At 46.7% G+C, this 15,220-nt stretch overlaps 1 protein-coding gene and 1 long non-coding RNA gene across 7 annotated transcripts in view; one reads left to right on the forward strand and one right to left on the reverse strand.

The window, feature by feature from the left end:
• The window catches only part of LOC122466412, a 65,536-nt gene that overhangs the window by 5,248 nt on the left and 45,068 nt on the right, over positions 1–15,220 (reverse strand). Inside the window, exon 2 of the long non-coding RNA XR_006291859.1 lies at positions 10,801–11,141. This is a non-coding gene — a long non-coding RNA (uncharacterized LOC122466412). The remainder of the gene's footprint in view (positions 1–10,800; positions 11,142–15,220) is intronic.
• Positions 3,690–15,220, forward strand: part of PLCB2 (phospholipase C beta 2) — a 68,798-nt gene continuing 57,267 nt past the window's right edge. Inside the window, exons 1-2 of one of the 6 annotated variants that reach the window (XM_027831493.3) lie at positions 3,690–4,158; positions 11,970–12,047. In XM_027831493.3, coding sequence (XP_027687294.2) covers positions 4,075–4,158; positions 11,970–12,047 — 162 coding nt within the window. In that variant the 5' untranslated portion in view covers positions 3,690–4,074. The remainder of the gene's footprint in view (positions 4,159–11,969; positions 12,048–15,220) is intronic. The other 5 variants (XR_005225531.2, XR_005225530.2, XM_037900489.2 and 2 more) reach the window with 5 other exon arrangements.

A 15,220-nucleotide genomic window follows, 5' to 3' on the forward strand; every position in this document is an offset into this window, starting at 1 on the left:
CTCTCTCCCTGTCTTGTTTCCAATAACCGAGAGACTGGGGCACCCTCTCAAAGTCAGGGCCTTCTACCAGCCAATACAGACCTCCCTTCAGCATTAGCCAGTAGTGCTCCTAGTCAGGTGTCTCTACTGAATGAGACAAGGCACAGTCTGGAGGGAGCAGAGTGTGTCACTCTCCCAGTGCATCCTCTCCTCAGGAGCTAGCCCAGAAAGCCAGAGATCAAGTCTTGAGATTTGAACTTGAGTCTCTTCTTTGGCTTTTTATTTTGTAACCACAGCAGGCCCACCCTACAGGAACATACTCTGTGAACCATAACAGAGGAAAGGAAGTTTGGGGTAAATTATGCTCAAAAGACAACTACTGAGCTGTTGAAACAGGCCTTTTGCTTTAGTTTGCCACTAATCCATCAGCCATGTTTTCATGCAAGGGGAAGGAAACCTCCATGTACAACAGGGAGTGTGAAACTAAAGATAAGATTTGGGTTTTGCAAGAGGAAGTGAGGCTAGAGTTTCTGGTCATCTCCACACAGATGGGGATTTTAGCAGAAAGCAGGTTGAACGGCTAACACGTATACATCCTCCTAAGATAGTTTCCAACTCAGTCACATTTTTTATTCGGCAAGAAAAACTGAAACACTATGGGGTGTTCTCACATTATGTTGGGGCAGTCATAGCACAGTGAAAGAGAGGAGATGCTTGGGGCAAGGTCTTTGGGGAGAATGGAACTATCTGGCTGGCAGCAGGAAAAGGTGCTCTCACTAGGCTAGGGGGAGAGTGGTGCATGGACAGGACAGAGGGAAAGCAGCCACATCTCTAGGGTTAAGTGTGTGGAGGATGGAAGCGTCTCTGGCACTAGCAGGAGGCAAACACTCTCACAGTGAGGCACCCTCACTGCACAGGACATAGCTGTTGCCAGAATTATGAATGGGATGAAAAATTGGAACTGCCTTTTTGCACGCAGAAGGTCTCCAGCTGCAAGCCCCCAGCTTTTCACTGCCTGTAGGTGGCAAAGCTAATCTCAGCTTTCCTTTTTTTGAAAAGTATGGATCAGCTCTTCAAACCTTGCCCCTGTCCTTTAGCACTCCTTCCACTGCACAAAGGGCAGCTGGGGGGATTCCCAGGGAATCCCACCTCCTTCCAAACCTTCCATCATAACACACTGTGCTCCGGAAAATCTGATCAGGTAAAATGCCCCTTAAGGAGCCATTACTGCCAGCATAAGCTACAGCAGCCCTGAGACTGCTCTGACTTATGCAGGTGATCAGGTGAGAGCAAGAAGGACTTTAAGCCATCATTGCATCCCTCCCACTGCTCCTGCCCTTAGCATAGCTCACCTAGACCTAAAGATCTGGTCCTGTGTTTCTAGCCTCTTGCAAGGTTAGCCTTGAAAATGTAACCCCAATCACTAGTGCTGAATGTGATTTTTCCCTAAAAGTCCCAGGTTGTTAATGATGTCCCTTATACTCATCTGATTCTGGCCTTTGGGATCTGTGCAGTCACAGGTGTCTTGATCTGGGAGAGGATGACACTGCACTAGTAAAGGAAGCGCTGCCTAAACTGTTGCCAGGGGGGCCAGGAACATCACAAGTTGCTTCCCAGGTGGCTGCCTGAAGCTCAGCAGCTAGTGTGACCTCTGAACATAATGTGGGAGAAGCTCAGTAGCATGACAGACTGAGTGGGCTACTTACGGGGCCAGAAGTGAGGGACTGCTGTGATCTAACCCCAGCTCTAACATGCGAATACAGACTAACACGGCTGTTACTCTGAGCTCTGACATGGAGGATCTCGATAGCTCTGGCAAGTCACATCATTTCCCTGCCTTAGTTTCCCCAGCTGTACAACAGGGATAATAACAGGCATCTTGGCTGACTAATTAAAGGAATGTTTGGAAAGCACTATGTACAGCTAAAATGTACTAGAATATGCTCAAAGCCCAGCTGTGGCTGGAGGTCTAGACTCCCAACTTGCAGGAAGAGTTGACCCTTGGAACGTGCTTTTAAAAGATGTTAACTTTGTTCAGACTGCTCTGCTTCCACTGTGGGAACCTGTCTGAATATTGCTCCCATCCTCGCTTTTCATTATAGCTGGAGCACTAGCTACAGCTCAAGTTAATGGCACCTAACAGTTTCCAGAAAAAATGAATCAGCAAAACGTGAGCATGCCCCACAGAAATGTCCGACTGACCTTCCCCAGAATTTTCGTCTGGCTCTGTGCATAGTGGCGGGATGACCAGGTAGGGATAGGTTAGGTTTGGGAAGGCAGAGACGAAAATTTTGCATCAGGCCCACTTCAAAATGCTGAGGCTGCCTCCGCGACCAACAGGAATGTCAACATAGCCATTTTTATCACCTACCCTTTTCAGAGAAACTTTACTTCCTTTTATATTCTTCTCTTCCGCCCTTCCGTGAACAATGGCTGTGCTAGGTATAGCTCACAACCACAATTGCTACAGCTTGATTTTCATAGAAGGGAACTGTTATGAAATCCCAGCTCACATATGGAAATCCTGTTAGATCAGGAGTCTGTTGCAGTAAACCTGCCATTTATTTGATTCAAAAAAGGCTAAATGCCTTCAGTCCCATACATTTCAATCTGTGTGCCCGTCTCCTCAGCCACCAATGCTTCTGCACCTGCCCAGGGAGATGTCCCTCCTTGCCTGCAATTAGCAAACAGACAGTTCTGCCCTCTGTGCACTCAACTGTGTTTGGGGGTGGCGGGCTCCTTTTGTACAATGGTGTCAATGTACTTGTACCCCAGTCTGGTGAGAGCAGCCCCTGCCGTTAACAGAGAGAGTGTTATCTTTACCCCCGGTCTTATGTATCTCCCAGACACAGTGCTCTTCACTGGAGCTACGAGAAACTTGGAGGTTTTACCTTTTAGACGCTCTGGCAGATCTTTCCTTTGGTTTCGATCTATGGTGTTTGCATCTACTCTGTAAATCTTGCTCTGAGCTTAAAGTTCAAAAACCCCTCAAAACACAAAGCAAAACTCCATGAAAGTTGTCTTGCTGCCCCTGATTCTGCATCAAACCCATGAATTTCACATGCTTAGGATTCAAATCTAGGGCCCAGGTCGGCATGAAAGGTTAATGAACCTTAATGAATCTTTCACTCAACCTGCTCTGAGGTTTTGTCTATAATTGGGATTCAGCCATTGGTGACCAGAAGCTGGGGCAACTGCAATGGTGCAGCCCCCCTAGTGTAGATAAAGAAAGTTGGGATTTGCACCAGTGACACTTATCCCTGCTTGAAAGTGAAGTAACCTGAACTAAGGAAGGATGACCTAGAGAATAAGGGTCATCCTAAGGACTCAGATGAGTTTAATTCCTGGTTCAACCACAGATTTCCTATATGACCTTGGCAAGTCATTAAATGTAACCTGTCTCAGGTTCCTCCCTCTGTAAAATGGGTATAATATTTCTTTACATCACAGGGATATTGTGGGGATAATTCCATTAAAGATTTGAAGTGTTCAGATGCTCCAGTGATGTGGACTATATAGGTAGAATATGCACTGTAAAATAAATGCATTCCTTGTAGATGGTAGATGGTTCTGTAGTGTTGAGGGGGCTGATCATGTGTGGCCAGGCTCACTGGTGTTTTGTGCTGGTGTCTGTTGAAATTGATAAATGACTGGGTGGTTCACTGGCAGAGACTGCACTTGTTCTAAAGAAAAAAATTTAAGGAAGTTCTGTCCGGAAGTGTCTGCTGAACATTACACTTCAGTAGTGCAGAGTTCTAAGGAGTAGATCTCTCCTAGAGTGTGTGCATGCGTGTGTTTCTCTCAGCCCATCCCAGGCTTTCCTCTTGCATAAGCTTCATCTTCTCCTCCCTGTGCTGGGACCCACCTGCTTGTTTGGAGAACCACTGATTTACAATGCAGATGAGCGGCTCCTCGCTTGTCTGTGCGAGTCGTCCCTAATTTTACCTGGCATATAAGAGGTTGTTTGGTGCCTGATGCCAAGGGCAGCAGTGGCAGAGAACACCATGTGAGAGGCAGAGATCAAGAAGAGGGGGGCCAAGAAAGAGTGAGCCCTGCAGCTGCCCTGTTGGCTGAGGGGCAGATCTGTGGGACAGAATGTCGATGTTCACATCCATCCTGACGCCCCCCGAGGTGAAGGAGTATCTCTCCAAGGGCGAGCGCTTCATCAAGTGGGACGACGTGAGTACCTGGGCTTTCACTGTATGTGCTGGGGGCACGGAGGAGGCCGAAGTCCTGCTGGAGGGCTGGGAGTGCTTGCTCATGTGTGCATGTGTGTGTGGGCAGCCTGTATGTGAGAAAGTAGGAGAGGGCAATGGGAAAATGTATGTCTGCTGTATGTGTGGGCACCTGATGCATGGAGAGGGATGGGTGGATGAGGGGGATGCTGAGCGAGTGCATGTGTGTATGGATATGAGGGGTGGGTGATATGGGCCTGTGTGTGTGTGTGAGGTGATGGCAATGCACTCTGACCCCCCCGGGCGCAGGCAGTTGTGTCCTAGTTCCATGAAAGAGTACTCTGGTGGCATGATCAGGGCCCCCCTTCTGTCCCATGGGTCAGCCTAGGGAAAGATGGAGAGTCAGTGCAGCTCCCCTCCTCTTCCGTAAGACAAAGGAAATGTGTCCTTGGTGCTGTAGGTCTCCCGGAGCCGACAGGGTCACTCCCTGCACTCAGAGATCTCCAGCGAGGTTGGCCAGGATATGGGTCTCAAGCAGAAGGGCTCTTCAGTTTTGCAGAGGGAGGGGAAAAAAATCAGATCAGAAGTTGCTTCCCCTTCTGGACCCATTGCTGGAGGGAGTAAGGGGTGTGGCGGTGAGCTGTTTCCTTCTCTCCCAGCCCTGTTCGCGAACAGGGAAGATGTGGTTAGCCTGTGAGCTATAGAACTTGCATGGGATATAGGGGCCCAAGTGGCTGCTCAGTTCATGCTTTCACCAGTGTTAGGAAGGTGGCTCAGGTACAAGCTTATTTTCCCACCATTCTGGGTTGGGCTCAAGGGCCTGCTTTGGTTGGTTTTTAGCTGAGGACTGTGAAGAGCTGCTCGCTCATCCTTCTTGTGTCTGCAAAGTGACTGGTTTGAGTTATCCATTGAGTATCCATCACAGGCCAGGAGAAGGGGTTTGGAACAGGAGCAAAGGAGGAAATTCATTTGCTAAATATTCCTCTGAGCCTAAGAATCTGTGCTCTTGTCTCCCAGGAAGGCCTCCAGCATTCCCCCAAGCAGGGATATGGGGCAGCTGTCCATCTCTTTATTTTAGAGCCAGATCTCTGTGCCTTTTAAGATTTACTCATCACCAGAGGTAAGAGTCAATAGGCCAGAGGGGAGCTATGGATATATGATAGTTTGCCTGGATCTGGGGGAAGCTTTTACACAATATGGCAAAAGAGACACATTTTAAAGGTCCATAAGTGGCTACGTAGTAGGTGACTGTGAGCTACTCAAGTGGATGCAGAACTAGTTTGAAAACAAAGGGCCCTCCTTTGTAGAAGCAGTATGGGACGAAGGAGGCGACTGGGGACATGCAGTAATCAATGATCTGCGAGGATAATCTAGCAGCATTCAAGCCAGTAGGTGATGTAGCGTGCAGATAGCAGAAATGGATGGCGCTAAGTAATACAGGTCAAAATGACACTGCTAGCTCAGCAACATGGGCAGATGCTCCTCCTGACTTGTATAATTCTTTGTAGAAAATAAGTGAATGAGGCCAGAGCTAAGTGGAACACAGATATATCTATCTTTAATCATGATTGCTGCTAACAGGGTTCTAATGTGGCTTTCTTGGTATTTTGTTTCTGAGAACAATGTTGGCCAAACACGCATAGTCTAAAGCCGGCATTTTCGTGTGGCCACCGATTTTCTGTCCCTGTTTTTGGGTGCCCACCTTAAGACAACTTGAATCTGATTTTTAAAGGCCTTCCCTTGGAAATACTGGGTACTCAGCACCTCTAAAATCCAAGATGTCTCAAACTGATCATCTAAGAACTGAACCCTCCCCTCTCCCCCCCAAAAATACTGGCCACTTCTGAAAATGCTGGCCTTCGTCCTTAGGTAGTCGACAGCATGCTCTCCAGCAAAACATATCCCTAATCAGGATTTGGTTGTTCCATTCACATTTCTCCATCTTGTCAGGCTTCCTGTCCCACGTGTGTGTGGCGGGGGGGGGGGGGGGGGAAACGGGGGGGCGGGCAGGGGGGCTGCAAAGGGAAATGGTGAGACATCCTGGGCTGCAGTGTTATCAGTGGGCTGGCAAGACTCGGCTCTTCTTTTCCCTCTCATTGAGATTTTGGGATCCCTCTGCTTTCTCAGCACCTGACAAGATTTGGATCGTGAAGAAAGCTAGCTGCTTTAAACGGTATCCAGATTAGGTGCTGTTGGCGGGCCGGGGGAAACGTTTTGATGAAATGAAGGAGATTACGTCTGTTTCCTCCGGCAAGGGGTATTTCCTTTGCAGTCTCAGAGCTGTACTGGAACCACCACTGTTTTTGGATTCCCAGGGAGCAGCAGTGGCCTACCAGGCCTTTTAGCACCTTCAGCTGGCCTAGCAATTGGAGCTTTCCCTCTAACGGAGGACATGCTCTTCTAGGCTGACTTATATTAATGTATTTTATTGAATTAGATTGCAACTTCTATGGGGAAGGGATCATCTTCACTCTGTGTTTGTACAGTGCCCAGTTCAAAGGAGGTGCCATCCAAAATAGGGAGTCTGAGTGTTACTGTAATACAGATGATACCTAATCATTATAGCCACTTTGAAGACCACTCCAAAGCCTCAGCTAATGCAGAATGTGCTTGGCCATCTCTTAAGTGTGGCAAGTAGATGTGAATATAGCAAGTGGGATATATTACCCACCACCTGACCAGGATGGTGATAGTGACTGTGAAATGCTCAGGGAGATTAGAGAGGCTATACAAATAAAAAAACTTCAATAATAATGGGGGATTTCAACTATCCCCATATTGACTGGGTACATGTCACCTCAGGATGGGATGCAGAGATAAAGTTTCTTGACACTTGAAATGACCGCTTCTTGGAGCAACTAGTCCTGGAACTCACAAGAGGAGAGGCAATTCTTGATTTAGTCCTAAGTGGAGCACAGGATCTGGTTCAAGAGATGAATATAACTGGACCGCTTGGTAACAGTGACCATAATATAATTAAATTTAACATCCCTGGGGCAGGGAAAACACCACAGCAGTCCAACACTGTAACATTTAATTTCAGAGAGGGGGAACTATACAAAAATAAGGAAGTTAGTTAAACAGAAATTAAAAGGTAAAGTGCCAAAAATGACATCCCTGCAAGCTGCATGGAAACTTTTAAAAGACACTATAATAGAGGCTCAACTTAAATGTGTACCCCAAATTAAAAACAGAGTCAGAGAACCTAAAAAGTCCCACCGTGGCTAAACAACAAGGTAAAAGAAGCAGTGAGAGGCAAAAAGGCATCCTTTAAAAAGTGGAAGTTAAATCCTAGTGAGGAAAATGGAAAGGAGCATAAAGTTTGGCAAATGAAGTGTAAAAATATAATTATGAAGGCCAAAAAAGAATTTAAAGAACAGCTAGACAAAGACTCAAAAAGTAATAGCAAAATTTTTTTTAAGTACATCAGAAGCAAGAAGCCTGCTAAACAACCAGTGGGGCCACTGGACTATTGAGATGCTAAAGGAGCACTCAAAGACAATAAGGCCATAGTGGAGAAGCTAAATGAATTCTTTGCATCGGTCTTCACAGCTGAGGATGTGAGAAAGATTCCCACACCTGGGCCATTCGTTTTAGATGACAAATATGAGAAGCTGTCGCAGATTGAGGTGTCATTAGAGGAGGTTTTGGAACAAATCGATAAACTAAACAGTAATAAGTTACCAGGACCAGATGGTATTCACCCAAGAGTTCTGAAGGAATTCAAATGTGAAATTGCAGAACTACTAACTCTAGTCTGTAACTTATTGTTTAATTCAGCTTCTGTACCAAATGATTGGAGGATAGCTAATGTGATGCCAATTTTTAAAAAGGGCTCCAGAGGTGATCCCAGCAATTACAGGCCGGTAAGCCTGACTTCAGTACCAGGGGAACTGGTTGAAACTATGGTAAAGAACAAAATTGTCAGACACATAGATGAACATAATTTGTTGGGAAAGAGTGAACATGGTTTTTGTAAAGGGAAATCATGCCTCACTAATCTACTAGAATTCTTTGAGAGGGTCAACAAACATGTGGACAAGGGGGATCCAGTGGACATAGTGTACTTAGATTTCCAGAAAGCCTTTGATACGTTCCCTCACCAAAGGCGCTTACATAAATTAAGTTGTCGTGGGATAAGAGGGAAGATCCTTTCATGGATTGGTAACTGGTTAAAAGACAGGGAACAAAGGGTAGGAATAAATAGTAAATTTTCAGAATGAAGAGAGGTAAAGAGTGGTGTCCCCCAGGGATCTGTTCTGGGCCCAGTCTCATTTAACATATTCATAAACGATCTAGAAAAAGGGGTAAACAGTGAGGTGGCAAAGTTTGTTGACAATACTAAACTGCTCAAGATAGTTAAGACAAAAGCAGACTGTGAAGAATGTCAAAAAGATCTCAAAAAACTAAGTGATTGGGCAACAAAATGGCAAATGAAATTTAATGTGGTTAAAAGTAAAGTAATGCACATTGGAAAAAATAACCCCAACTATACATACAATATGATGGGGGCTAATTTAGCTAATCAGGAGCTATAAACAACTAATCAGGAAAGAGATCTTGGAGTCATCGTGGATAGTTCTCTGAAGATGGCCACGCAGTTTGCAGCGGCAGTCAAAAAAGCGAACAGGATGTTAGGAATCATTAAAAAAGGGATAGAGAATAACACGGAGAATATCTTATTGCCCTTATATAAATCCATGGTATGCCCACATCTTGAATACCGCGTACAGATGTGGTCTCCTCATCTCTAAAAAGATATACTGGCATTAGAAAAGGTTCACAGAAGGGCAACTAAAAGAATTAGGGGTTTGGAACGGGTCCCATATAAGGAGAGATTAAAGAGACTAGGACTTTTCATCTTGGAAAAGAGGAGACTAAGGGGGGATATGATAGAGGTATATAAAATCATGAGTGGTGTGGAGAAAGTGAATAAGGAAAAGTTATTTACTTGTTCCCATAATATAAGAACTAGGGGCCACCAAATGAAATTAATGGGCAGCAGGTTTAAAAGAAATAAAAGGAAGTTCTTCTTCAGACAGCACACAGTCAACCTGTGGAACTCCTTGCCTGAGGAGGTTGTGAAGGCTAGGACTATAACAGGGTTTAAAAGAGAGCTAGATAAATTCATGGAGGTTAAGTCCATTAATGGCTATTAGCCAGGATGGGTAAGGAATGGTGTCCCTAGCCTCTGTTTGTCAGAGGGTGGAGATGGATGGCAGGAGAGAGACCACTTGATCATTACCTGTTAGGTTCACTCCCTCTGGGGCACCTGGCATTGGCCACTGTCAGCAGACAGGATACTGGGCTGGATGGACCTTTGGCCTGACCCAGTATGGCCATTCTTATGTTCTTATGTTATGTTCTTCTCATAACACAAGAACTCGGTGTCACCAAATGAAATTAATAGGCAGTGGGTTTAAAACAAACAAAAGGAAGTATTTCTTCACACAACACACAGTCAACCTGTGGAACTCTTTGCCAGAGGATGTTGTGAAGGCCAAGACTATAACAGGGTTCAAAAAAGAACTAGATAAGTTCATAGAGGAGAGGTCCATTGATGGCTATTAGCCAGGATGGGCAGGGATGGTGTCGCTAGTCTCTGTTTGCCAGAAACTGGGAATGGGCGACAGGGGATGGATCACTTGATGGAAACCTGTTCTGATCATTCCCTCTGGGGCACCTGGCATTGGCCACTGTCAGAAGACAGGATGGACTAGATGGACCTTTGGTCTGGGCTAGATGGACCTTTGGTCTGACCCAGTATGGTCGTTCTTATGTTCTAAATGTGGCCCGATTCAGTTTTAAACATATTTCTACTGAGAACAAATTATAAGCATCTTGAATGTACAATCCTTACTGTCTTTGGTAAGTTCACGCAAGTAGCTCCATTCACTTCAGTACATTGTGACCCATGGAACATACGTAAGAGGTCATAAAGCCCCTGTGTGGGCTACTCCCATCGCAGACCACAGTGCAGGGATTAAATAGCCTTCATGGAGCCACATATTGTGTCTTGGAGTGTGCAGGGCCTTAACTCCTTCCATACAAAGCAGCAACCAGCCAGCACAGAGTGTAAAGTAAGCTGTGCCAAGTAAAGGGATAGAACAAGTTACTTTCTCCCTGGAGCAATGAAAAACCAGACACCAAACTGTGACTCTCTACATCACAATTATGTCCCAGAGCCGGTGCAGAGCAGCAAAGCTACAAGCTGTCCCTTACAGAACGGAACTCCTCAACTGATCCCTAAGTGATTATTGGAAATGGATCCCTTGAACAGGAAATAGGATTTCGTAATCTTCGAAGGTGAAATTCTGGCCCCCTTGGAGTCAATAAGAGTTTTGCTATTGATTTCAGTAGGGTCAGAAATTCACCCCAGTGATGTTTTGATTTTTGCATTCCTCTGCATATATTAGGGGGCAAAGTTAAGGGTGAGGCAGTATGAGTCAAGGGAAGTGATGGTGAATGAGAAAGGGTTATTCAACAAAGGAGAACAGCCTGGCTCCCCTAGCTTTTCATTTCCAGACATTTTGGGATTTGGGGTTTCTTCTCATTTAAAGTGTTGAATTTTTGCAAAGAAAGTACTATAGGTTTGGGGTGTGAGATTAAATTAATTGAAACATACTTGTAACTTATGATCACAAACCTTATATAATCCGCGCTCTGCACTGGCTCCCAATCCACCCCCAAGTGCAAGTGAAGGATTTTGTTATCATCTACAAAGCCCTGAATGGCCTGGGTTCCCACATCCATCTCACCTGCTATGCCACATTGCAGCAGTTGTGTTCCACAAGACAGTTCTTGCTCTCAGTCCTTGGGGTTGAACTCCGGGGCATGGGCAGCAGGACATTCTGATGAAGAATCCTTATCTCTGGAATTCACTCCCTCCTGCAGTCTCTCATAGGCCAACCTTGTTGCGTGTGTTTTAGGATGCGTGTGCTCAGTCTGTCTTTTTCTTCATGTGGGCCTATAGCCAAAGGGGAGAAGCTGTTAAGAAAAGAAGGAGATAAAGAGATGATCATGGTTTGTGCCACTTTTTAGTAAGAGTTCATGATAATTTATGCAACATCTAAGATCTCACAATGTTGGGTGGTTGAATAAACTCTGTTTGAACCCAGTTGTAGCTAGCATGGATCTGTTCCTCATATGGACAGGTAGGAAAGAGGTCCTTCTGGGCTTTTCCACACTGAAGACTCTGCTTGGTTTTAAAAAGCTTGGTTTGGTGGGAGAGTGTGGGAAATCTAGAAATGTGGTCAATGGGGTCCTCATTTGCATATCAATGTCCAGAATGCTCTTCTAGCTCACAGCAGTAAGCTCAGGGAACTAACTGAGAACTATGGGGACATGGGTAGGTATATGTGTCTTCATGACCTTTCTGCCTATTGCAGAAGAGGAGAGAGTGGGAGTGAAAGGAGGGAGTGGAATGATGAGAGGGAGAGCATGGCAGACAGATGGTTATTGCAGTGTTCAGTGCTCATGGAAGGCACCAACCCTGGAGATTTAAGTCCCTGGGATACTCATAGAGGAGGTAAAGGACACAGTGACAGCATATCCTTCCTTAACACTTCACTGCCAATGTGTCTTGGCTCAGCATTAATCTGGAGGCAGGATCCACCATTAGGGGTAGCAGCAGTATAGGTTAGCCTCCATAACCCTTGGCTCTCACTTGCTGGAGCTGAACTCAAACTAACCAACTGCTTTACACAGACCACAGAATAGTCAGAAGGTGATTCACCAAGTCTGGGCTGCAGGGGAAATTACATTCCCTTACAGATTCTCCAAAGCTTTAAACCTTCTTTCTTCTGGTTTTGTCAGGACACAACGAATGCTTCGCCTGTGATTCTCCGGGTAGATCCAAAGGGCTTTTACTTATATTGGACATATCAGAATAAGGTAAGAGTTGAGCTTCCCAGCCGTGTCTCTGAACTGGAGTTTGTAAAAGTACCCAGAGCAAAGAGGCAAAGAGCCGCTAGACAGCAGCTAGAACACATCCCATCTTAGAAGAAAGCACCACACAAGGGCCTGGGGACTGCCACTTGTTCAGTGACAGGTGCCCCTACAGGAATTTCCTGGGCAATTCCAGGAAAAAGCAGGGAGTCAGAGGAACTAGGCTGCATGTGCTGATGGGAAATGAGCACTTCCTTTTGTGTCACAGGTTTTGTTTGCACTTGTATAGCTCGTTAATTCCATGCATCTCATAGCACTTTACAAAGGTGAGCAAGCATTAATATTCCCATTTACCAGACAGGCTGAGTGAATTGTCCAGAATGAGTAAATGGCAGAGCTGGAGCTACAACCCAGGACTCTCGAGTGAGAGCCCCGTGCACAGCCTACTAAGCCAAAAGCTACAACTATTACATGTCTCAAACAGGAATGGACTATGCTTGTAGCTAAGTCGTGTGCTGATGTGTCCAAGAGCTATGTATGAAGTTTATCCAGGTATGAGCTGAAAAAAGGGAGGAAGGAAGAAGGTGGAAGACAGCACACCTCAGGTCCAGAGGGAGATATTGGTTCCTCCAGTGCTAAGCTGGAACACACAGTTGTATATCTACATTTGAGCTGGGCAGTGTGATTCCCAGCTTGCCTAGATGTGCTTGCACTAACTTGCTAAAAATAGCAATGTAGCCGGGGTAGCATGGGGAGTGGCTCATGCTAGCCACCTAAGTACATAGCCAGTTGGATCCCTGGGTACGTACTTGGGTGGCTAGCCCAAGCAGCCGCCTCTGCACCCTTGACACATTGCTATTTTTAATGTGCTTGCTTAAGCATAGCTAGTGCAGGTCCACACAAGCTGGGAATCACACCTCCCAGCTCAAATGTAGACGTACCCAGCAAGGGAGAGGCAGACTGGAGCATGCAGGCTGGAGTGAGGGGTGGAGAGGAGCAGGGGTGCTGGAACAGTTTGTGTAGTGGGGTTGCTGAGAGCCATTGAACCAAACTGTAAACCCTGCATATAATGGAAACCACTTCAAGCCCAGGTATGAGGCAGCATCCCTAGTTCCAGCACCTATGCAGGGGAGACGCAGTGGGAAAGGAGAAAAAATCCATTTCCCCAAGAGGCAGAGAGTGCTGGGAGATGGCAGGTGGGAGGCTGGGCCTACATACTTCCGCTTTCTAGTCCACTGTGGTTCAGCTTCACTTCCTCCTCATGACCCACATACTGACGCATGGCAGATAAAGAGACAGCAGCAGTAACAATGCACAGTAGTACTAGCTGGGACTATTTGGGCGCTATTAGTGACATCTTCGCTATGACTGTTTCCTCGTAACAGTGATTGCCAGTGCCAGCTGGGGCTCCAGCATGGTGAACTCCCTCACAGCGGTGCCACAATAATGCTTGTCGGCACAGCAGTGGTGTGAGATAAGGAGCTGTTAGCAGCAGCATCTTATGCCCAGTATATTCCCCTGAAATGTCTGCATTCCCTTCAGCTGTGTGTCTCCTCCTGAAACATTTGGCATTCTGCTCGAGGGCGCTCTAGATCTACTCCTCGTGGTTGTGGGATTGGAGCTATAGGGAACGCTAGAGGGTGTCTGCTTCCTCCTGCAACACAGCAGAACAAGTGGGCAGCTCTGTGGGCAGGAGAAACACTGTTTTTTGTAAACCTGACAGACACTGTGACCGCCCCCTCCCTTCTCCCTAAAGTAGCAGATGTTCAGGGTATGTAACTGGTGCGAGGGGTTCAGAGCTGGGGAAGGAAATGGGGACAAGACCTGCTGCTCTTTGGGCAAAGAATGCTGATTCTGCGGAAGGGTGTTAGCAGCAGGCCTGGTACTGGAATCATGGAGTTGTGAGGAGCAGGCCTGCTGCTGTGGGAGGAGACATAGGTCAAGTGCCTAGTTATAGTGGGAAATGCAGTACTAGTTGATTAGCACCTAGTACAAACTGTAAGCAAATCTGAGAGCCACATGGTGCATCTGCTGGCTTTACATCCTGGGAGAAGTTTCAGAGTAGCAGCCGTGTTAGTCTGTATTCGCAAAAAGAAAAGGAGGACTTTTGGCACCTTAGAGACTAACAAATCTATTTGAGCATAAGCTTTCGTGAGCTACAGCTCACTTCATCGGGTGCATTCATTTGTCTGGCACCTTTCCCACTCTGAGAGAGTCTCTGGGCGTTGAGTGAGCTGACAACGGCTGCTGGGTGTAGCTGATAGGCTGGCTGCTGGCAATATGGGTTGGCATGGGCCATGGGTTGGCCAGTCTGGAGAGTGTGGCCATGGCAACGAGTGGGCGGATGCAGCCACAGAACAGGCAGACCACAGTAGATTATGCGGGTGACATGGGTGATTAGCAAAATGACACTGCTGGGGCAATAGGCAGGCTGATGACATGGGTAACAGGTGAGGGACTGGGGTGAACTGTGGACTGTCACAGGCTACTTTCCGTGGCTGGGCTGGTAGCTGATTCAGTTGCATTGCACGCACACCGTATTGCTGATCCCAGGTCCAGTGATAACTGCTTGGCCCTGACAGGCCTTGAGGGCACCCGTATGGGAGCAACATGTCATGTTATTAGGGGAGGAGTTGTGTTAATTACTGTATTAAACCTTTCAGTCTGCCATTGTGAACTAGATGTTTCCACAAGTGTGAGCAGACTTGGCCGGAGCTGAGTGCTTGTTCAGTTGGTGTAAGTGCTGTTCCCTTCCCTCCTGAGCGCTTACTAAGCATTATACATCCTGCCAGATGTTTCCAGGATTCTATGCAGAGTCCCTATTTTCACTTCAGAGATACCACCCTGTCTGATTAATTGGGCTTTACTGAACAGCAATCCACCCCTGCTACAACCTCTCGCCTGCCTCCTTCTTAGGGCAAGTTTGTGGCATGCCCTTTGATGGGTGTGCAAGGTGCTCTCCCACAGGGCAGGAGCTTGACGGAATTGCAGCCCTTGTGCTCTGTTGCCCCCAGAAACTGTTCCCTGCCAGGACCTCCACCCCAAAAAGGAAGGAGGTGGAACCACATATCACTGTCCCTCTGCACTGGCCAGGGGAGCAGTCGGCTTACACAATGTTGCAGCAGGTGCTGTCTCTGTGTGGCTGGGAGTTGTGCCATTGTTCCTGCTCTGGAAGTGCA

The sequence above is a fragment of the Chelonia mydas genome, chromosome 6 (assembly GCF_015237465.2).
Source record: "Chelonia mydas isolate rCheMyd1 chromosome 6, rCheMyd1.pri.v2, whole genome shotgun sequence".
Lineage (NCBI taxonomy): Eukaryota > Metazoa > Chordata > Testudines > Cheloniidae > Chelonia > Chelonia mydas.